The sequence below is a fragment of the Saccoglossus kowalevskii genome, chromosome 2, assembly GCF_978046115.1.
Source record: "Saccoglossus kowalevskii chromosome 2, keSacKowa6.1, whole genome shotgun sequence".
In the NCBI taxonomy this organism is placed as follows: domain Eukaryota; kingdom Metazoa; phylum Hemichordata; class Enteropneusta; family Harrimaniidae; genus Saccoglossus; species Saccoglossus kowalevskii.
Window position 1 is genome coordinate 19,217,087 of NC_140642.1, and position 24,371 is coordinate 19,241,457.

Sequence of the window (24,371 nt, forward strand, 5' to 3'; positions counted from 1 at the left end):
TTTTATTTATTTATTTATTTATTTATTTATTTATTTATTTATTTATTTATTTATTTATTTATTTATTTATTTATTTATTTATTGATTTATTGATTTATTGATTTATTTGTTGTTGTCTTTTTTTGTGACAGATATACCGCGAATAAAACCCGACTCCTTTTCTACCGTCAAAACTTTTTACGATCGTGGCTTCACGACTGTCTCTATGGTCAAGATGAATGGGAAAATTATGGCCATGAAGAAGTCGCTGATTGGTGAAAACATGACACGTGAACAGCTGAATAACGAGCTACGCATCTTGAGGTACGTAATTTCCAATTAAAATTCAAGTTTACCAAAGTTGAATTTTTGTTATTATATATGTTATTCATCTAAAATATTGGCCGTATGTGTATAGTAAATGTACGTTGGTCTCTGCGTACTGTAGTATCTTAACCACCGTTCTTAACAATCTACGTGTATTTCGTAACTACAGCATGGTCACTCAAGATGGTAGCTCGGCCTTCCTTCAGCTGCGAGCGGTGTGTACTTCACCAATCAGCGCACTTATATTGACCGATTTCGTGGGCAGTGGACAAACATTAAATAGTGCGGTTGCTGACAATGTAAGTAATTATTGAATAATAACTTTACTTCGTTAGTTTTCATTTTCTATGAACGTATTTTTAAACTTTATTTATCTATTATGTATTTTGCTAATTATGTATATCTTAAAGTCGTTACGTATATTACGCGTTCAACAATTACTGTAATCATCACGTGATCATGGGTTATATATACACATATTATGACACCAACAATAAATGTAAACATTGTGTTTGTGTTACAGCTGACTACCAAGCTAAAATACGCTGTTCAGATTGTCAGCGCCGTCACGTACCTTCATAAAAAACTGTGCATAGTTGCACAATGATATTAAACCGGATAACATAATGGTGAGTAATTATGGTGAATTAAATTCTAGATTTTGTGAAAATGAAAACCTATTTTGATGCAATACGTTTGATTTGTATATTTTTAAACTATTCTTATACTTGTTTTTTTTTTATTACAGATTAACAGCAACAACAAAATTGTTCTGATTGACTTTAATGTATCTGGACTTATAGGCGAGGCAATGAACGCAACAGCAGGAACTCTGCAGTACATGGCGCCTGAGAAGATGTACGGGCCCATGTACGGGGAGGTACGCTTAACCCCAGCAATGGATGTCTGGGGAATGGGGGCGACTATTTTGAGCCTAATAACAGGGCTTCCCCCATTCCCTGGCGTTAGTGATAATCCAGACGACTGGGCAAGGCTGTACCTCCCAATGCTGGAACAAGGTAGAAGGGCGTTTTTGCCACATAGTTTTGCGATGTTGACAAAGTCAACCATCTTGGCAAAAACCCTGAAAAAATGTTTCTACCTTGATTCAGACAGAGTTTCTGCTGTTGGTCTCCTCGACAGCATAAAAGAATGTTATCTATTAGAAAAAAATAAAATTTATTAATTTATACAAATACTGTTTCATCTGAATTGTGTATTTTCCCCCAAAATCAATAATCAATAGTTCAATGATCAATGTGGCAAGGAAAATTGTGTTTTTAATGAAGTCGTCAAAATAATTTTTAAAGTCAAACATGTAAATGGTTCCCAACGTTTCAAATTTCATTCACGATAGGATGCGCTGTTAGCGCCCACTATCGGCAACATACTATCAATATTGTCCTCGGTAGAGGGCGCAATACACTGATGTCATGCTTTTTCATTTAAAGACTCTCAATGTCACCCTCTCGCTACCCCATGGTTAGGGACTGGTCATTCATTTTCTCCGGCTTGGCGGTACCAGGGAAAAATAGGAGGCAAAACTATTTTGAAATTGAGTAAAGGGAAGGCATGCTTTTTTCCCATTGCCTGGGGAGGAGGGGGCAACCAATTTTGTTATGTACAGACAAAAATACGTAGTTTAAACAGTCACAATATTTTTACAGATTATTGTACATTTTTTGTTGCACAAAAATATTCAAGTTCAACCTTTCTTTAAACACTTTCAATTTTTTTTTTTTTTTTTATAATATAAAGTTTATTGTATTTCGTAATTGTTAATAAACAACCAATGCATGCACTCAAATAGTTTTCTTCTTTGAATAACTTAACTCATCATAATGCATAATAGCAAAAATGTAGCAAAAAATGAGTATGATATATTTGAAATAATATGTATCATTAATAAAAAATATCAAAATAACAGTTAATTTCAAAATAACAAGTGCTATTCAATAGCACCACTGCTCCCATGACCAACAACACTTTCATGGATCACCACTGTCATGGACAACACCAACATGGATCACATGATCACCACTGCCATGACTGACACTGTCGTGTCATGGACAACACCAACATGGATCACATGATCACCACTGTCATGGACAACACCAACATGGATCACATGATCACCACTGCCATGACTGACACTGTCGTGTCATCACCACTGTCATGGACAACACCAACATGGATCACATGATCACCACTGCCATGACTGACACTGTCGTGTCATCACCACTGTCATGGACAACACCAACATGGATCACATGATCACCACTGCCATGACTGACATTGTCGTGTCATCACCACTGTCATGGACAACACCAACATGGATCACATGATCACCACTGCCATGACTGACACTGTCGTGTCATCACCACTGTCATGGACAACACCAACATGGATGCCATCATCACCACTGTCATGGACAACACCAACATCACCACTGTCATGGACAACACCAACATGGATGCCATCATCACCACTGTCATGGACAACACCAACATGGATGCCATCATCACCACTGTCACGGACAACACCAACATGGATCACATGATCACCACTGTCATGGACAACACCAACATGGATCACATGATCACCACTGCCATGACTGACACTGTCGTGTCATCACCACTGTCATGGACAACACCAACATGGATCACATGATCACCACTGCCATGACTGACACTGTCGTGTCATCACCACTGTCATGGACAACACCAACATGGATCACATGATCACCACTGCCATGACTGACACTGTCGTGTCATCACCACTGTCATGGACAACACCAACATGGATGCCATCATCTCCACTGTCATGGACAACACCAACATGGATGCCATCATCTCCACTGTCATGGACAACACCAACATGGATGCCATCATCACCACTGTCATGGACAACACCAACATGGATGCCATCATCACCACTGTCATGGACAACACCAACATGGATGCCATCATCACCACTGTCATGGACAACACCAACATGGATGCCATCATCACCACTGTCATGGACAACACCAACATGGATGCCATCATCACCACTGTCATGGACAACACCAACATGGATGCCATCATCTCCACTGTCATGGACAACACCAACATGGATGCCATCATCTCCACTGTCATGGACAACAACAACATGAATTCCATCATCACCACTGTCATGGACAACACCAACATGGATGCCATCATCACCACTGTCATGGACAACACCAACATGGATGCCATCATCACCACTGTCATGGACAACACCAACATGGATGCCATCATCACCACTGTCATGGACAACAACAACATGGATGCCATCATCACCACTGTCATGGACAACACCAACATGGATGCCATCATCACCACTGTCATGGACAACAACAACATGGATGCCATCATCACCACTGTCATGGACAACACCAACATGGATGCCATCATCACCACTGTCATGGACAACACCAACATGGATGCCATCATCTCCACTGTCATGGACAACACCAACATGGATGCCATCATCACCACTGTCATGGACAACACCAACATGGATGCCATCATCTCCACTGTCATGGACAACACCAACATGGATGCCATCATCTCCACTGTCATGGACAACAACAACATGGATGCCATCATCACCACTGTCATGGACAACACCAACATGGATGCCATCATCACCACTGTCATGGACAACACCAACATGGATGCCATCATCTCCACTGTCATGGACAACACCAACATGGATGCCATCATCTCCACTGTCATGGACAACAACAACATGGATGCCATCATCACCACTGTCATGGACAACACCAACATGGATCACATGATCACCACTGCCATGGACAACACCAACATGGATCACATGATCACCACTGCCATGACTGACACTGTCATGGATCACCGCTATTATATACAACACCAACACTTTCATGGACGGCATCACCTTATACTAAAATATGTTTAAATATTTAGAAGTAGTAAACAATATTCACTTCTGGTCCAGTTATACTATACTATGAATATTTACTTTTTGGTATGTGTGTTTGTTCTTGGATATTTCAGTTTTGCTGTTCTATGCTTCGTCTAGTAAATTCGGATTTCCAAGATTGTGTAAAAAACATTTGCTGAGAGATGCGCTGTCTTTACATAACTTTGCGCAAAAATATGTTCGAAGTCTTCAATTTCTGATAACATAAACACGGTTTTCACCCTCGCTTAATATGACACCCTCAAAAAGCAAAGCGAGTGATTCAAGTTTCCCTCAATGGTTTACGATGGCTAATTCGCGTTTTGTACTATAGTTTGAAACAGTTTCGTGTGCTTTATTAGCTTTTTGGGGTTCAATCACTGCTGTCCCTGGAATCTTACCGATATCGATTTAGTCGCTAATTCCGTAGCCATCGCCACTAATTCACAAAAAGACCTTGTGGTGAAATAGTAATTAGCATAAAAATGTTTTTTTTTTTACCATTGTCGTCTTTTTTAATTATCCTTGTTATTTCCCACACACGAGTGAATAAAACTGGAGCACCAATACTTACAGTATGTCACTAAAGCAGTATAACACGAATGAATTGATGCAACGCCCATTCCATAAATGTTCTTTTATCTCAAAGTAAGAAACTAGGTGATACTAATATCAGAGCCATGGGTCTTATTTAGAAACTCCTGCCAGAGCAACTGCACAAAACGTGAGGACAAATTGGCATCTCCTAAGATGGTATTACCAGATTACCAGTTAAGAACATATAAAACATTCATTCCCAACATTGATAAACGGACCAGTTGCTACTCATTGCGAAAACTACTGACTACGATAACATAAATCAAAAGTTCTTGGTGGGGGTCACTGTATTTTCGGATGATGTCAAAGGGGTCACCCTGCTTTGTTTTTGCTTGGAAAGGGGCAAACGTCTCTTCATACTTTTGCGAAAACAGATTCCCCCAGCACCCGGCTAAAAGAAACGACCAGTCCCTTAGTGCTATGAGTGACCATGTTAGTAAAATTCTAATCAAACAGATGTAAATCACCGATGTTATCATGGCAACCATAATAACAGTGGTAAATTATTTCATAATTCTAGCGCTAATACAGCAAAATTACTTTCTTAAGCAAACAAAGCGTTCTAGGATGACCGAGAGATGGGTCACGCAGACTCACGAACGGAACGCAAAACAGCCCAGAGTACAGTCCTGTAGGTCTTCCGCTGATCATTCGGCCTCACAGTCCTGATAAGTCACATAGACCCCCGGGGATTCGACACACGACTACAAATTTATGGCGCAGAACCTTTCTGCAGTTTTCATGATTGCAATCAGCTAAAACATCTATCCACCAATCTAGCGATCATAAATACCTTTCTTGTGACCGAAAAACGAACCTACAACACTGGAACGTTGGCGAAAGGTAGTGTTACGCAACGAATGGTTGCATTTTAGAGAACAGTGGTGATTTTGTCAGCATTACGATTTATAACGAGTTTACCATTATAGGTTCATACGCCAATAATATGCCGCATCTCAAAATGTAGACTGGTGACATAGCTAGGCTGAAAAAATAATAGATCATGAATGGTGGGATACTTTTTGTTGTCCCGAATTATTTCAAAACTCTGGGTGAAAAAAATGTGTTCTATTGAAAAAAATAACGCATTTTGAAAGATGTTAGAACATCTTAAAATGTGTTATTGTTTCAGGATGCAGTGACATGGGACAATAGCTCCATGATTTTACACAATAAACAAATGAACATTGTCATGCGATTACTGTTTCCATGTGATATTGGGGGGGGGGGAGTTAAATCAAAGGGTGAACAATGTTCAATATTTATCTCGGAGTATGATATTCAAAAACAGTTGAATAAATTGAACCAATCTGCAAAGATCTAAACATATAAATTCAAATTGTTATATTTGGACAGGAGAAGTGCTAGATAGTAATACAGCCAGGTAAATAATAACAGATTAGTATATTATGTACCAGTAATCAAGTTGAAGATGAATTTTATTTCTGTCTGGTTTGCCTTTTCTATGGTTGGGAAGACAATATATATCCTAGAGTTCGTTCCTGCACTACCAACAAGAGACAAGCGTCTTTCAAATTTTGTGTTTTATGTAACAAGGAAACATATTGTAGTAATTAAGCTGTAATTGCGTTACGACTTCCCTTCTGCACACTTGTGGAGCAGTCAGTTAGCCCGCCCTCTAACTTTTGTCTATTAGCTGTTTTCACTTTATTAACAGTTAAAGCGGGAGGGTCGTCACCTGCGCACGCGCGGGAATTGAGTCTCAAGCGAAGATACTAACACACACTAAAAACGCAAAGGCTCATGGGTAGACGCTTGTTTGTAAACAATGACCATCTGACGCATGAACACGTGTAATAAAAACTGTACATATCTTGTAAACCACTATAGTAAAGTCGGATTTTGCACATTGACTAAGACTTGCGGATTTAGTCAGGGTACTAGTCTGGTTCCCTGCCCAAGTTTTCACCGCTGAGGGCTCAAAGAAAAACAAGGTCAGGTACGGGCCGACATCTTGGTCAGATTTCTGGCCAAAATGGATGACAGTCACATGATGGTCACATGGTTACTTCGCAACAAACAAAATGGCTGCCTCCACTGTGACATGTACGCCGGTCAAGATAAGTAATTCATCTCAAGCGTGTTTTGTTTGTAGTACAGTGGGGACACGAACAAAAAAAATCCACGAAGGTACCGGGAAACATAACTTGAAGTTGTTGTTGTCGAAATATGGCGAAGTAGAGGTGATTGAGGGTTTGATTTGTAGGAATTGTGAACGCCATTTGTTGACACTAGATCGTCAGGTGAATGAATTTCGAGAGAAATGCCAAACTTCGAGCAGACTAAATTCGAATGTGAAGCGATGTGCGAGATCTCCATTGGTTGCTGAAGGAAAAAGCTTTAAGAAACACTCCAATTTGTCTAGTTGTAAGATCACCGAAATCACTGACAGTGTTGAAATAAGATGTGCAGAAGAATGTCCAACTCCATGTTTGTTTACATTTACGGGGAGCGTGACATAAAACTGTCGTCTTCACGGCAACAAAACAGCAGGTGGCCTGGTTGCGTTAGATTTCTTGAACGCGCTCGTAGTTTGTTTTAAAATTGGGTCAAGTCTCAGACTAGTACGAAACCTTTACTCTAATCTCGGGAAAACGATATATTTATTCAGTTACCGGTGATACACACTTCGAACCCAGTTTTAAAACGTTGAAAAATTATTCAAACAAATCGACCACTTCGGAAACATATTTTCTATATTTATTCAATCAATTGGCCCACCCCCAAAAATATTTATTTTTACATGGCCGAATTGATTGAGTTTTTACGGTACAATGTAATTCCCAGGGGACACTTAATTATAATAACTTATTTTGGTGAATATTTGTTCATCCAAACAATTCATATTTCTCTTTTCAAAAGAATTTGATTTTATATATAATGGTCAGCACATTTTGTGTGGCAAAACCCCATCACAAATATGGGTTCCAGGTCTTCAAGCGAGTCAGATTCCAGGGTTTTAGTGGTCCTATGCTATGTTATGCCACCATAAATAGTCTTTAACCCCTATGCTTATCTGATATCACATATTTAGTGTAATGTTTATAATGGCACTAAATTTCCTCTATGATATACTCGACCTCAGAAAATAAATTTACAAGTAATTTGTGTACCATATGTGTATTTGCTACATTAGAAGCGCACCTAAACCAAAATTTGAATTGTTTGTATACTGTAGTGTTAGAGTATCAATTATTTTTGCCAGACAGACCTTGACATGTAGTTAAGAGCATGCGCTTCTAATGTAACAAATACAGTACATCTAAGTATGAGTGAGTGGTCATGTTCACTGGATTTATAAATTAGAAACTGCAACATTTATGTGCATCACAGCCATAGAGTGCCATGTAAAAATCAAAATGTTATTGGCCCAAATGACACTAATGCTGTGACACTGATTTAAATGCATCAGCAATTTTACAAATGTGGGCTTCATAGTGTGACAATTTCCAGGGTTACATCTTTCCACCACTGTGAATATTACATATGCAAGTAAGACAGCACAATGTTTTTTTTAAGTTAAAGATAATCATTTATTATATACATGTTTCACTGCAAGTTTGGTACATACCACATAAAATATTTGTAAATAAACATCCCTGTCTCATCAATTTAGTAATTGTGTCATTGGTATTTTTCGACCCAAAGAAAGCTTCAAAAGGGCTCCCACATATTGTGAACAATCGTATTGGACAGACATCAAGAAATGTGTGCAGAGTTGCATGAACCTAATTGCACATTGCACAAGAGTTGTTACAAGAGTGAGGTTGACTTGATTGCATTAACAAACAAGTCATGCACAGCACAGTCCATGTGAATTACCAACTTGTATGCTGTGTATCAGCACTTAGATATGCATATGTATAGAAATTAATTGCTGCAGGCTGGCATATCCAAATTATATATACATTTGTAAAACAAGCAGTCTATCGGTTGATACAGCTCTGCTGTATTGTGAAATGTACCAGCTTAACACATTTGAAATATAGCTGCAAGCAGCGATCAACTAGTTTCGAACCTATGGCAGCATTGGTACAGGGCTGTAATACACCAAATTTAGTTCAAGGGGTCTTGAAAAAAACTATATCACACCACCCTCTTCTCCCCCTCCAAATATAAGTCCCTTTAAAAACTTTAAAACATTCGATTGGGACCCTTACTCATCACACCAATTTTGGTTCAAATCGGTCACATGGCCTTGGAGTTAAATGAATTCATACCCCCCCCCAAAAAAAAAAACTGCTATTAGGACACCCGCAGGGGTACTCTTTGTCATCACACCAAATTTGATCCAAATCGGTCAAGGGGTTTTGGAGTAAAATGCAAATATATAAAAATCACACCCCCCCTCCCCTCAAAATTTACCCTCTCAGAAAAGTAACACCATTATAACATTCACTAGGAGACTCTTTGTCACAACACCAAAATTGGTCAAGGAGTCTTGGAGTAAAACGCAAATATATAAAAATCACACCCCCCTCCCCTCAAAATTGACCCTCTCAGAAAAGTAACACCATTATAACATTCACTAGGAGACTCTTTGTCACAACACCAAAATTGGTCAAGGAGTCTTGGAGTAAAAGGCAAATATATAAAAACCACCCTCCGCCCCCTCAAAAATGCCCCTCTCAGAAAAGTAACATCATTATAACATTCACTGAGGGACTCTTTGTCATCACACCAAATTTGGTCCAAATCGGTCAAGGTGTCTAGAAGTAAGATGCAAATATATAATGTCTAATCCTTAAATTTGGTACAAATACGTTCAGACAATTCAAACTAAGTAACAAAAACCATATGAGAATTAGCTGGTTAATTCCCAAAACTGATAAACTGATAAGCTCCGAGGATTTTAATGGAAATACCATGAACAGTTTTTTTTAAATAAAGGATATCCTGGTAGATCAAAGCAAAAACATATCTCCTCTCACAGGATAGTGACATAAGTTTTTCCTTCTGATTATCTAAGCAATAGACCCCTTTCATAAATCTAGCATAGTTCCTCTCTAAATACACAGGAAACCTCATCCTTGAACTCTACAAAATATAAAAATACTAATTATTTCACAACCAAGGGAGTTTATTAGCTTTCAAAAGGACCGTCTGCACTGTACACTCTATGGTAAAAACACACTGCTAAGCATTCATTACCTACTGGCCTCACTCTGAGTTAAGGTCAACGGTTAATGAGTGAGGGCGCTTGATTTATGAAAGGGGTCTATGTGCCATGAATTTATTGCTGTGAATCCTGTGCATCCAGGATATCAAATGGTCTAGCCCTAATCTAAATTGCAGTTGAGAGCAAGCATACAAATTGATATATATATATATAGGACTTCAAGACACACAGATTCAAAACTTAGGTGAAATATATTGTCAAAGTAAGGTGTATCACTGAAAACTGAGGGGGATTATGAACACTAAGGCACAGCGCTTAATTGATGTGTGTGATAAAATGTATCATACAAACACACATTTTTTTTCATGAACTAGAAATCATTGTCAAAGAGTATTGGACATCCAGTTGAAAACAGTATTGTTTTATCAATGTATTGCATGCCATTGTTTGAGCTCCCAATCAGTATATACATTGACAATATATAGAGTATCACTACATGCTAACAATAAGTGAGTTGCCATATTAAGGATAAATTAGTCTTTGGTCACTTTATTGAATATACGTAACAGTACTCCATCAACACATCCAACAAAGTGATCAACTTTCAGAATTTATCCTTATTTTTACAGCATGAAACCCTGCTCTAACAAAATGTCTCACTATTGTTTTGAATATGCATGTCTTGAAGCACCCATATATACATATATATTAATTTGTATGCTTTCAACTGGAAGCAAACACATGAGCAAATAACATTTCCCCTCAGTTTCCAGTGAAAATTTGAGGTACATAACTATAAAGATTCTCCTCTTTCTACACTTGCAAAATAAGAGAAATTACATTATCAACATATTGATCCTCCAAATAAAAATCAGAAATCAAAAACTTGCGATTGGAGTATCTTGTATATTTTGAAGATATCTTCTCCGCTAAAGATGGTGTCCATCCTGTGACAACTGAAGGAGAAGGTGCATTACAGATGTTATTTTCAGCTTCAAAATACTGTAATAACACATCACATATTACCTGTGCTTTGTGATCATCAAAATCACTTTCATCAGCATCTGACTGTACATCAGATTCTGCTCCTGATGGCTGCTAACAGCCATCAGTTTCAGCTGGCTGCTAACAGCCCGCAACAATAGGATCTGATGTACAGCCTGATGATAATGAAACTGAGAATCACAGATGGTACAGTCACACAATAGCTTGCAATTGTCACAGCACTGATGTTTAATGATATAGTCCTTGGGAAATTCCTGACCAAAATGTGAGGCTAGTGACACTCTACGACATTCATCTGTTGTACAGTATTTCCTCATTTCCTCAGTCATGCCTTTCACATTGTGTGCTATGTCAGATGCGTTGTAGTACAAAATAGCCTCAGATTCTTCCCCATCTCTCCCACATCTGCCAACTTCCTGAATGTATGCTAATGAACAAATGAGAATTGTATTTAACATTTAAGTAGCTTCACTACAAGTTACAAAAATAGTGCAATATGGTACTGGACTGTATTTGCTGTATTACTAGAGCATATGCATAGGTAAATGACATGGTAATATATCTCTATACAGTACAGGAAAAGTTTAGTTTATTGTACACTTCTATTGAAGATGCACTTCTCATATTGAGCAAATGCGTATTTTCATGAGTTCTCTTGGGTGACTGACATCAATTGTTATATCCATTCTATGATGTAACCTGTGGCATTTCATCATAAAATAACTTTCCTAGCCATCATCGTCATCCAATAACTACACTCATGACAGGATTACAGGATTATTGGGACTTCAGATTCTCTTGAACCAACCAATTGCTTGTGGTCATTAAATAATCAAAACAAATAAAACATTCAAAATGTTGGCAACACTTACAAGCAGTATAATAATAAGATCATGCACACAATAAAGGAACTTGGTTTTACACATTGTATGTCAAATATGTACAATGCGCTCTGAAAATTCATGAATTTTGTGCGTAACATTGCATTACTACATTTAGACTGAACTACATGCATTTTAACATACTTTCCATTGTTCTTGGTACACCAGCATGGATAATTCGCCTGACTTGTTTTGGATCTGCACCCATCCCATATGCCTCAGTTGCAAATAACAATCTGATACCACAATTCATGGTTTGCATGCCATCGATCACCTCTTTCTTCATCTGCTTAATGATAAAAGTATGATATATAAATTGTCAATATGCAAGTTGATATGAAATAGCCAAATGGCTCAAGTTAATTGTTGTGGCAAAGGTAATGTAACAGAATATCATATGATAGTTAAATGACAGAGGTGCATTTATAGTAAAAAAAATGCACAAATTATTAATATACAGAACAGTATACAACAAATTTTGATGGCTTATCTGTTCTTGTGTTGGAGATAAACATCTAATATAGCAAATACAGTTAAAGGGGCACAGTCGCTATATCTTTTATACAAATTTGGCTTAAGTGTAAAGTGAACTGCATTCACCAATTTGATAAAGAACACACACTTATCACGTTATCTTTCAGTGTGTCATTTGATGAGGCAACAGCCACATTGTTTACCTAAATGTTATAGACAAAGCTGCTTATAAACCCGGAACAAATGATTTATATATATAACAATTAACAAATAAATATTCACTTTATTTTTTTATTGGTAAAACCATCAGAGGACCAATTTGTTTTTTACTATACAACAACAAAAATAACATACCATACCATACAGAATATGGAAAACAATCGTTAAACAGTAGAAGTCATATCCAAGTTAGTATTTATAGTTAACAAAATAACTTAAATTTACCTTGTTAGTGCATGAGGCATATATCAGATATATCATCTATATCACTGTCAAAAGTTGGCATTAAGGACAATTCGTGAGCAAATCCACACCATTTAAGTGATGAGTAAACAATTGTTCGTGGAAAACATTCCTGTTTACTGCGCAATTCATCAATAAGTGGTTTGAAGATCTCCTTAAAAGACTCTTCAATTCTGTTGTTTGGAAGTCTTTTTGTCACATGGAACATTATGTTTGGTCTATCTATGCTGGCAGCGATAATAACAGGATTGGTAAGCAGAAGATGTGATGATATTTCTTGCTGTGTTCTTTTCGTACCGGTGGCCATAGGTCTTTCAGATTTCGATATTCCGGACGGAAATCACTTCCCCATTGTACTACACAGTGTGCTTCGTCAACAACAATATGAGATACCTTGTGTTGCCAAATGTCGCCACGAAATACGGCGAAGAGTTTCTTGGTCATTATGTGTTCTGGGTGAGACAGTATATACAAATACTCACAACTAATGAAACTGGACAAACTACAGTCAAACTCCGGATTTAACCGCACTGACCTTGCGCCGAGTCTACGAGACTGTTCTTCTATAATAGCATTCAATGGCGAGATCAAGATCACTGTCCTGGGACTGTGTGAAGCTGACATGTAGGGAAGGCACTCAAAAATCAGTGATTTTCCATAACCGGTAGGCAACAAGCCTATACAATCACTATCAGTGGATGCCTTCAAACAATCAACTTGCTTTGGTCTTAAATATGTGTAACATGAATGACTGTTTGCGTTTACATGTGCTAAAGCAATCTTTGTTTTCATAACAAACTCCATGTCCATGGAAGCCGCCATGTTGAATTGTCTCAGTGACGAATCAGATGTTCCGTACGTAACTACCAATAACCGCCTTGGATGTAATACCCCGTACCTGACCCTTTTCTAAAACCGCCCTCAGCGTTGAAATGGGGCAGGGAACCAGACTAGTCAGGGTACAACATCTGGAGTTAACGATAAGATTGAGAGGAGGCCCTCTAAGGTCTGAGCTGTTACGGATTCTGATGAACGTTTTCGGGAAATATTGTCATTTCGATTGTCACGTGGTTTTGTTGCGTTGAATTATTCACGAGCAAATGACAAAGTGTACAATACAATAATAATATTTATGTAAATTAATACGCGTTTAGTGCTGTGCACTGATTGGTGAATCCTTTTATTTTGTTGTGGTATACCGGTAAGTCTGAAACGCTCATTTTAACTGAGTGTGTTTAACGATATACACCCATAGTTTTAGTCAGAGCTTTGTAAGTTGCACGAGGAATAGCGCCCCCTGCTATTTATTCTGATCAAATCTATGGGTTTACATCTAACATACTTGTTCGTGGTGTTTCTAATACTTATTTTGCTCATAGGTTTATTGTTAAGTATTTGTTATTGTTAAAATAGTCGTGTTATTTTATGCAAAGCCCAATTTTCAGAGAATTTGTAAAATTAATTATTCACCAAAATATTATGTTATACTATGTCTAATGTGCTGGTGCACATCAATAAAAAGATACGGACAACTGTAATTATCTTCTGGCAGCTGAGAAACTGAGCTAACCCGACACTGCGCCCTCTGTCGACAAATATAACGTTTACACGTGTGTTGATAGAGGGCGCAATCGGCGAATATTGAAACCGAGATTCCTGGCTGGATAATCCTAATAGTTATTCGAGCACATCTGTCAGTTCAATTAAACTAATCCAAAGGATCGACCTTGATTGCCCAGAAAAGTGACAAAAACAATATTGCGTGTTTGATGAGCTAAACAATTTGCGTTGATTTGCTCAGGCAACTTCACGCTCTGCAAGTTAAAACAACAAAATATTAAATGGACAGGAACATGCCGAAAAATGATATTTCTCTGCCATAACACGTCGGCCTTATAGGAATGATAATAACAGTAATACCAGTGTTGGAATTAAACTAAATAACCGACAGATTAGTATTGTGAATTTTTAATATGACCTTGAGACATGTTAGCAACAGATAGTCCTTTTACTGGCACGTGGCGCTCTGGCGACCCTCGTCGATTAAACTACAGACTCAAATTAGTCTCCGTGATAAAAGAATTCCAAGTAAAGTGGTTTTCTATCGTCTGTGATAATAGCATGTGCCCTCCCCCCCCCCCCCCACACACACACATACATACCCACTGTTATGATGCACGAAATGGAAGATAGCATTAAGGCATGTAACTCGAATTTAATGTATGGATGTGAATCTTTCGATGTAGGGTAGGGTTGGTAAATAGGATGATACACACTCATTGCACCGTCTTTGTTTGAGGATACGGGCATATGGATTTTCTGTATGCTGATTTATCGATGCATGTATGACTCACAGGGTTTTACATAATCTCATTTGAGGAAAACACCGCTGCGACAATCCGTCCGAACGTGATACATCACAAAAACGGCTTTTTATTTAATCGAATTAGTTTCCGCATCTGTTACGAAACACAAGCACCCAATTTTAAGATAAAACACACGTTGCGACAACGCCACCAACGGCGATGTACGCAGAAACCGACGGAGACAAATCTACACTTAAACATTCTAAGAAACGAAACGAAACGAATCTCTCGGAAAGAAAACATAGTCTTGACTGGGATATCGCTTAAAGGTTCCCTCAAATTCTAAGACAAGACGGCAGCACAATAAAGGCAGACGTAAAAGCAGGCATTCGCTGTTCGTCGTATATATATCATTAACACAAAGAGGACACTTTAGATTAATACACACAGGGTATAAATTAGAACCAGGGTGAATACTATGATGACCTTGCTCTTTCAAAAAGAATCATTGTGTGACTAAACAAAAAATATAATAATAAAAAAACATTAATCGACAGATGTGAGTGCATTAAATTGATACAAAAGAACCTGCTAGAAGTGAGACGATTGCACATTCCCAGACATCCAAAAAAAACTTGCTCAATCAATGAACTTTCATGCCAAATGTACATTTGAAAAATGCAGAAGTTCCAAAAATGCCAAATGTGCCTAAAATGGCAATTGTGCCACGCCTTTCCCTTTCCAAAGTCGGGTTTCAAAATGACAAAAATACATCTCAAAAATGTTTTGAAACAATTTCAAAAAAGTCAAATTTTAATAGATTTCAGATACTTTTTTGACCACTTTATTTTTAACAAATGTACACTCACCATACAAATACACGTGTTGGATATTTACATGTATGATGTCAACAATGTTAGAAAATGTATACTATGGAATACTTTATTTTCGCTGGAATTAATTTTCGCTGAAAAGGCTTTTTGGGCATTTTGTGTGGAATTTATTTTCACTGATTTTTGATGAGTTTAATGTGAAATATAGGAAAAAAAGTCATCTCTTCAGCGAAAATAGCGAAAATAAAGTCCAAGCGAAAATAAAGTATTCTACAGTATTAATCTGCTGTTGACCATACCTCTCCTTTTCAATATACTGTAACATAATTTATTTTCGCTATTTTCGCTGAAGGAATGATTCAGTGAAAATAAAATCCAGCGAATATACCTTTTTTCCTATATTTTACATTCAACTCAATAAATTCCACACAAAACACCCAAAAAGTCTTTTCAGCGGTTATTAATTTCAGCTAAAATAAAGTACATTATTTCAAAACGCAAAACGCAAATTTCTGTTTAATGTGTAAATTTTATTCTTCATTAACCACAAGGATTTCTTATCCGATTCAGTGATACTGTTGACTTAGCTCTCGCCAAAAGTTTGTTCACCAATTGCGGCCGGCTTTGGCCCAGAAAAGGATTTATTATTCATGTTTCTTGTCATGGGCACATGCATGGGCACATCAGTTATAAAAACAACAAATAGTTTTTTTCGTTTTAGAGTTTAAGATAAATATAGTTTTCATGAAAAAAAATCACAAACATTGATTTTGACAGAAAAATTGTTTTCTGGGTCCAGTAACCTCATATTTTCATGTTTTCCACGACTTGAGAACAAACCTACTTTACATACAGCATGACTCTGGTTGAAAGCAAGCATTGTAGTAACGAGGCACTGAACAAAGACACAAATGGACAAAACTTGCACCTGTCACATTTTGTTGGTTCTTGTAAAAAGTAACACTATAATGATATTTAGTTGACAACCACCATCAGTGTCAGTTATAATTGAAGTGTTCCTCAACCAGGTTTTACGTATCAGATTACATCTACTTTTGAGAATGCACAAATTAGTCCACAGGACAACGAAGAGACAGTCATCAGACAGGAAATACCGTACCACTAATGATAATTTTATTCTAACAGTTTTTGTTTGTACACAATGCAATGCATCTCCTTTTCTACTAATGCTAATAACATTGTTGCAAATTACCGATAAACGCAAAAAACGAAGAGAGCTTGTTAAACATTCAATACAATGATACAGAACATTGTGTTTATGAATTAAGAGATTGTTCTGAAGTTTAATTGACATTTTTGGATTGCACAGACTCATTGATCAAATACTTTCCAACTACATGCAACTATATAGATGTGAACACAGACAGTGATGTCATTGCTACATCAGTCGTAATAACAGAGCTATGAAAATTCTGGGGAAAAAAACATGTTTTCTGAAAAAAAAATAAACACTGCAACTTTTCCTTTGATTTTAGTTACAATAACAAATTTGATGCAAATGGAAACAGGACACTGAGCAGATAAGTTAAATCATTTGGTAATCTGGAACCATATATCTATTTATTTTTTAATATACTTTTGTCCCATGTGACCTATCCCATATTATTACTGTAAACTGATTAATTTATACACCCCAGAAAAATTTTCACTCCAACAAAGTTTTACGAGAAAACTTGTCTGTAGCGAAATTAAAGCACTTACAGTTTACAGCAAGAAGTGAAAACAATATACACTCATTCGTAAAACATCATCAAATTTGTTTGATTACAAAACACCAAAAAAAAATACTGAATCTTTTCTTTCTTTGGAAAATGTGTGCCATATTTACGTCATAAGAGAACACAACCATAGGTGTTGCGTGATTGAAATAGAATCACGTCACGGAACAATTGCATAGGCGCGAATACTTCCCGCTGGCATTTTGGTCTCAAATATCTCACTAAATATGACTAAAAACAAAAAAAGATGTAAAATAATATTATAATAAGAATATCGCAAAGTACATGTATGCACTCCGCTACACAAGAGTAGATATTATCACTGTACTGCCTTTGTCATACTTTGCGGTATCCTCATGATAAATCAACCCCAGATAGAACTCAAGACCTACTGAACAACATGCAAGCTATCTTCTATTTATTATTGTAAAAACTGGTGGTTGTTGCTTGCATACTGGTCAAAACTTAGATATCCACTAGTTATCGAGTTAAGATAAAATAATAGAAATGCTGAAAGTTGTGCATCAAAAGGAATAATAGTAAAACAATTCATTTTGTATCTTTAATTTTGTTGGTATTGCTGTAGATGTTGTTGTTGCTGTGGGTCCAATGTCCCTGCTCCTCGAGCATGGCATAGAGGAGTGCAACGCCTTCAAAGTGATCGGCTGTTGTCTAATCTAGTTCCTTTAATGATGAATCTCTTTAGTTGTCTGAATTGTTGAACAGCATCCCACTATAATACGAAGAAAACCAGTATGCAAATTAGCTTAATCATTGCATTGCGATGGTAGAATAATTTCTATTTTAGCTAATTAGTATGCAACCAAATAGTCTCGGAACAAACTTACATTTTTATCACAAAGTTCATTTTCATCTGCACCTCGTTTTGCCATGATGTATTTCAAGTGAAATAATTTGCCATCAAAATATTGCCATGGTAACCCATCCTGCATCCTGATTGGCTTGTAGCAGGCTCCGTTGACAGCAAGTGCGGTGGTGACGCCTCTCAGAAAGATCGTAGCCAAGTGGATAGCTCGTGGAATGACAACATCTATCTACAGTAGAATATATACATTTCAAATGTGTTAAATTTGAGTGAGTGAAAACGTGCATGGATGCCTTGAATGATCATAGTCTACATGTGTTAAAGACACCTACCTACCTGTAAATTGACAAGTGCTGCAACATCAATAGTTGTCATAGAAACAGCCTGCGAAATGAATGCATTCAGCTCCCAATCAGAGATCGCCTCATCTCCAGTATGCTTGATAAGGTAGTGAAGTAAAGTGCATAGCAACCAAAAACATGGTGGTATTTCCTTGATGCTTGCCATGGTTACAGTGCAGTCCATACATGATAGATATGCCTTAAGTCTTTCATCTTCCACCTCAGGTCCTTCTTCCAGCCACAGTCTTTCTAAAGATGGTGTCTCATCTGAAATTAAACTTTCAAATGTAACAAACAGTTTACAATAGAGAATATTTATTGTTATAACTTCTCTGTTCTCAGTTGCAATTGCCAAGATTCAGTTAGCATGATGTACGGTGCATTGTTTATATTTGTATATGCATGCATATATGCAGTTTGCACATAATGACGAAATATTGGCGCTGTTCGATCGCATTATGCATGTACATGTATGTACACTGGTCAATAATTCAATGTATGGGCAACGTTGTGACAGTAGATCAAGAGCTAGTGCAGATCTATGGTTGGTCAAAATGCACACCAGTGCAGTGTCGACCATTCTACATACAACGCAATAATTCTTCATCCTTTTCATAGCATCTTCATTTTCATCTGAATATGCTAAGCTTGTTTGTTAAAAAGATTTCTAAAGTATTGGTAATAACAAATTTTGGCAGAAGATACTGTAAAATGACTAATTTTCACTGGGTTTAAATTTCACTGATTAAGCATTTCAGGCATACTCAGTAGGTTTTAAATTCACGGTTTTATCATTTAGATAATGTGTTCTATGCTAAATTTTACATATTCGCCGGGTTTTATTTAGCGCATTTACCAGTCAGCGAAATAAGCAAAATTAAAACCCAGTGAATAATTAACACCCAGTAAGTTCAGAAGGAATAAATTAACATTTGTCTTTATCATGTTCTAATATAAATAAGTGTAATTAACCATGATTTCATTCTTCATCTATGAAGGTTCTTTTCGATTGGTATATTGTACCTGTTTTTTAATAAAAATACAGAAATATAGAATTTATGGAAAAATAAAGAAAACACCATATTTCCTCAAATAGAAGCAAAACCTATTCTATACTACATCATTACATGATGATTTATTTTTACAATAGATATATACTTTCAAATTCAAGTCAAGATAGCTTTGTGAACAGTCTAATTTAATTAATTTTAATTGCAACTTACAAACCAATTTAGAAGTTTTCAAAAGAAGAGGATTTTAAAATTTAATGAAAACCAATGATTAAAAATCAAAAGAAGAAGGGAAAAACATTCTGAATAGAATTCACACTTGCTTTGGCAACAGCTTGAGCTTCGGTATTATCCCACATGCATGCATGTACAGTAATGTACACTACCGGTACATATTGTCACAGATGTCAGGGCACTGTCCGAAAACCAAACAGTGATTAGCGAGCGTTCACACACGGTCAGGCAGTGAATTATGTTTTGACAATCTATTACAGTAACAAAAATCAGCAAGAGTTCAGTGTGATAATGATCAAATATCATATTCACATAGTTCGGTGACATTCATCTGAATAAACTTTTAACCCCTTCGCCAAAAAAAGTGACGATTGCTGCCATCAATGACATGCTTGAAGAATCCAGAATCAGTCCCCGCCACAGGCATGATTTTACACCTCAATGCCAGGAATTACACTTATTTATTTTTTTTTAAATAAAATATATTATTCACAGTTTAGTATTTTTTTTTGTTAATGAAAAAAAATTAAAATAAATACATCTCCAAACAGAAAAAAGTAGATCCACTCTTGAGTTCAATGGCATGAAGGTGCCAGCATTAAATCACAGAAAACAAATTTAAGCACAATAAACTTTTTCTTGCTAAGTGAGTTCATAATAATCTGTCTTTCTAGCGTTTTTTGAGGGGCACTAGAATTGTACAAGCATTCACAACATCCACGTTTATATAGAAATAGAATTTTGCGTGTTACAAGAATACATAGTTTGTATACACACAAATTTCAAAAAGATGTCAATGATAAATAAAAAAAACAATTTGTTGCTGTTCCACCAAATATCGTAATTGCCTATTGGCATTATTTCATCAATACAATATCTGTATTGAAGAAATACCAACAATATATGAAGAAACTGACCTGTAGAGGGCGCTGTAACAGAAAATCAGTCTGTAGAAATCAAATAATAAGTATTCATCATGACATTGATCTTTTAATTAAATTAAAGAGTTCAAAAGTTGAGCGCCCTCACATGACTTCGGGGAAACTACCTAATTAACTCAACATATTAATAAATGCTTAGTAGATTTTGAGTACAATTCACATAGGGCAATCTCATCTTTCAATTTTTCTTTTCAGTTCAAATTGAGTAAATTTGTTCACATTTTTTTTAATTTTCACTAAATTCAAGCTTAATTTTGGCCCAGACAAATAAAATATGACAAAGCTTCAAGCTTTCGATCAACAAATTTGAAATTTTTGAAACATTTTAGTAAAAAAAAGCAGACTATAAATAGAACTATTTTGTGGATGGAGTCTGAAGTTGACTTTGGCACACAAAGGATTTTAAAAACATCACTGCTCATAACTACCCACACCAACCCCTCCAAAAAAAATCAAACTATTATATAAAATATATACAGTTAATGATATAATAGTCATACTTATTTTCTTTCATTGTCCAAACTTTGTGAAATGCAAAAAAACAGTATTTTGTACTGCACACACGTATTCACATATCAACATATATAATACATATTAAACTCAATATACATAAAAATTAACAATTGTACACAAAAATCGTACAAAAGATTCATTCTAGTTAAAAAACAAAAGGTTTTTTAATGATGTTTTAACAACAGTGAATACAAGCCTGATCACCATCGCCAGCAAAACAATAGGCAGTAATTACTTTCTATTGTTTTGTTGGATTAACCATTCACACAGTTACCGTCCCGACCGTCTCCAATAACAAAACTACTGATTTTAATTAGGACGAATCACAATAATAAATAAGACTTGATTACTATAAAGCCAAATTAACGTATACTACAGCAGACAACAGTTTTTGTGGTCACGATAGTGTGTGTATAACTTTTTGATATATATCGCACCCAAGTGAAATGAGTCTGCTTGCTCATTTCAATGAATTATAACAAAATACACGACCGTATTTACTTTCATTTTGCTACACAGTTAGGGCTGATTACTATTATTTGAAAGATGTAAATTCCATGTGCCTAATCATCATACTGGTAACTTAAAATTAATAATTAACTAACTATAGCTATATTTATTTATGAACTAAGTTTGCTATTTTTTTTTTATAACAGAAATACGGTTAAATAAATTTATGTTAACATGTAAAACTGCAATAGAATTCATTGCTTTGCCGAAAAATCTGTGAATTTACATGAAAAAATTTGTAAATAAGATTAACAAAAAAAAAAAAAAAAAAAAAAATAGTGACATTATAATGAAAATTATTGCTTTTACAGTAAAATAATAACATTCAATCAATATCTGGCCTTACTAATAATTTTCCATGTTGAACAATGGAAACAAATTTACATTTATCGATTGCACTTATTATTGAAGCCATATGTTGTGATACTGACTCAAAGAAAAGTTGATCGTTACATAAACCATTGGCGTAAGGAAACTGGTCAGGAGAATAGCATTTGTTGGAATTATTACACATATTAAACACATTTTTAATAACTAAATTAAAGAATAGTAATCATTAAATGTGAAAATCTATTATTTCAGTACAAATAGTAATATATTAATGCTAGCTCCACAGTAATTGTATTGTATTGGTCCCTCATGGCGTATAAGTGCACATGTTAAAAAATTAATTATTTTACCTCTAACCTAATTAAAGCATATCTAATTATGCCAATGTCCTAAAAATATACCAATTTGATAATCAATAATACCGAATACCTGTAATCATCATATTTTACAAATAACTGGGGGAGGAGTAAATAGAAGAAATACTGTCACAAACTTAACCCTGCCAACCTCATATAACCCACTCCCCTAGAATATAACAATATATACCATATGCGTATTATCTCTATACGAAGCATACATAAACCAAAAATTAATTTTACTGTATGCTGGTTCATTAAAATATGACTTATTTTGACCAAAAACATAACTCTGTCCTTTATTTAATGTATGGACTACTAATAGAACAAATACTGTATTCATATATTAGTTACAAAGCTTTACAATTTATTAATTATTATGTAGGCATATTAATAATTATTACACAACTGTAATTAATTCTCCATTACACTTGTAAAATATGACACAGACATACAAGAAATATTTAACGACGCGACAAATGAGAGGAAATCAAAGCAATTTAACTTAGGTGCTAAGCAATAAGTAAGAACACAAATAAAGTGTTCCCCCCTAATGAGTCAATAATCGTTATACCCCTACTACAGAAACTGGGAACTAAAAACCAATTATCCAATTGAACACAGGAATATTGCATGTGTAATTTATATCGGTGATGTCAGACAGGTGAATGAAGTTTGTATTATTAGAACATTAATCAAATGAATCAGTTTCTTATCGTTCAAATTCCTACATTGTTTATGGTTGTCTGGCATGATTGGCTAATTATTGTATTCTTTCTAAATTTATGGAATTTATTTTATTCACCATTGCTGTATTGTCGATGAACAGTAGTTTGATTTATTTACTTTCAATTTGATATGATTGGTCGGATGGTTTCACTAATATAAGGAACAGGAAGATCTTTTTTTTCTAATTTGGGCATGATGTTTACACTCAACGAGCCTGATTGGCTGCTTATCAAAATTCTGGTATTTGATTGGTCAGATTTGTTTTTTAGCATGGGGGGGGGGGGTAAATCATTTTCTTTACTTCATAAGGACGAGATTGAGGTTATGCTGAAGTACCTTACACCCAGCTCCTGGAATATTACTGCTTTTTATCTTACTTTTACTGAAATTCTGCCTCAGCAAGTGTTAAAGAGTTGTTGCACCTGGATCAAATCCACATGTTTACAAAAGCATAAGAAACACCCTGACTTCAAATTCTTGTTTAGCAAGGTTGAATTACAGCACTTGGAATTGACACATATCTCCTGATTTATGCAAAGTATTATTAACAAAGAGAGAGGAACCACTGCTTGTAGAAGACATCAAATTCCTGTTATCAATCCCACCACTCATGGACAAATCCATGTCTGTCAAGTGCATTATGTCATAAAATCCTTATTTTGCATCCATTAATCTCAAGACCAAATACCTAGCTCTTATTATGCAAATAGTATTGATGTTGCCATGTAAATGCAAGATCAATCCAGAACAGATCAACACAGATTACAGACTTTGTGAGTGGATATCAACACAATTTACATGTGATTACGCTCACGGAGACCTGGCTGAATGGCGACGCCTCTGACCAGTTCTCTCGGTACTATAAACGACTT

The 24,371-nt window shown here is 35.9% G+C and overlaps 1 protein-coding gene and 1 pseudogene across 2 annotated transcripts in view; both read right to left on the reverse strand.

The window, feature by feature from the left end:
* Positions 1-8,399: 8,399 nt before the first annotated feature.
* LOC146748256 (uncharacterized) lies at positions 8,400-13,731 on the reverse strand (annotated as a pseudogene).
* A 2,748-nt stretch (positions 13,732-16,479) lies between these two features.
* Positions 16,480-24,371, reverse strand: part of LOC100367200 (constitutive coactivator of peroxisome proliferator-activated receptor gamma-like) — a 76,166-nt gene continuing 68,274 nt past the window's right edge. For both annotated transcript variants that reach the window (XM_085492608.1, XM_078007106.2), the window contains exons 4-6: positions 18,872-19,143; positions 18,558-18,764; positions 16,480-18,442 (exon numbers count right to left, since the gene is read on the reverse strand). In XM_085492608.1, coding sequence (XP_085348734.1) covers positions 18,362-18,442; positions 18,558-18,764; positions 18,872-19,143 — 560 coding nt within the window. In that variant the 3' untranslated portion in view covers positions 16,480-18,361. The remainder of the gene's footprint in view (positions 18,443-18,557; positions 18,765-18,871; positions 19,144-24,371) is intronic.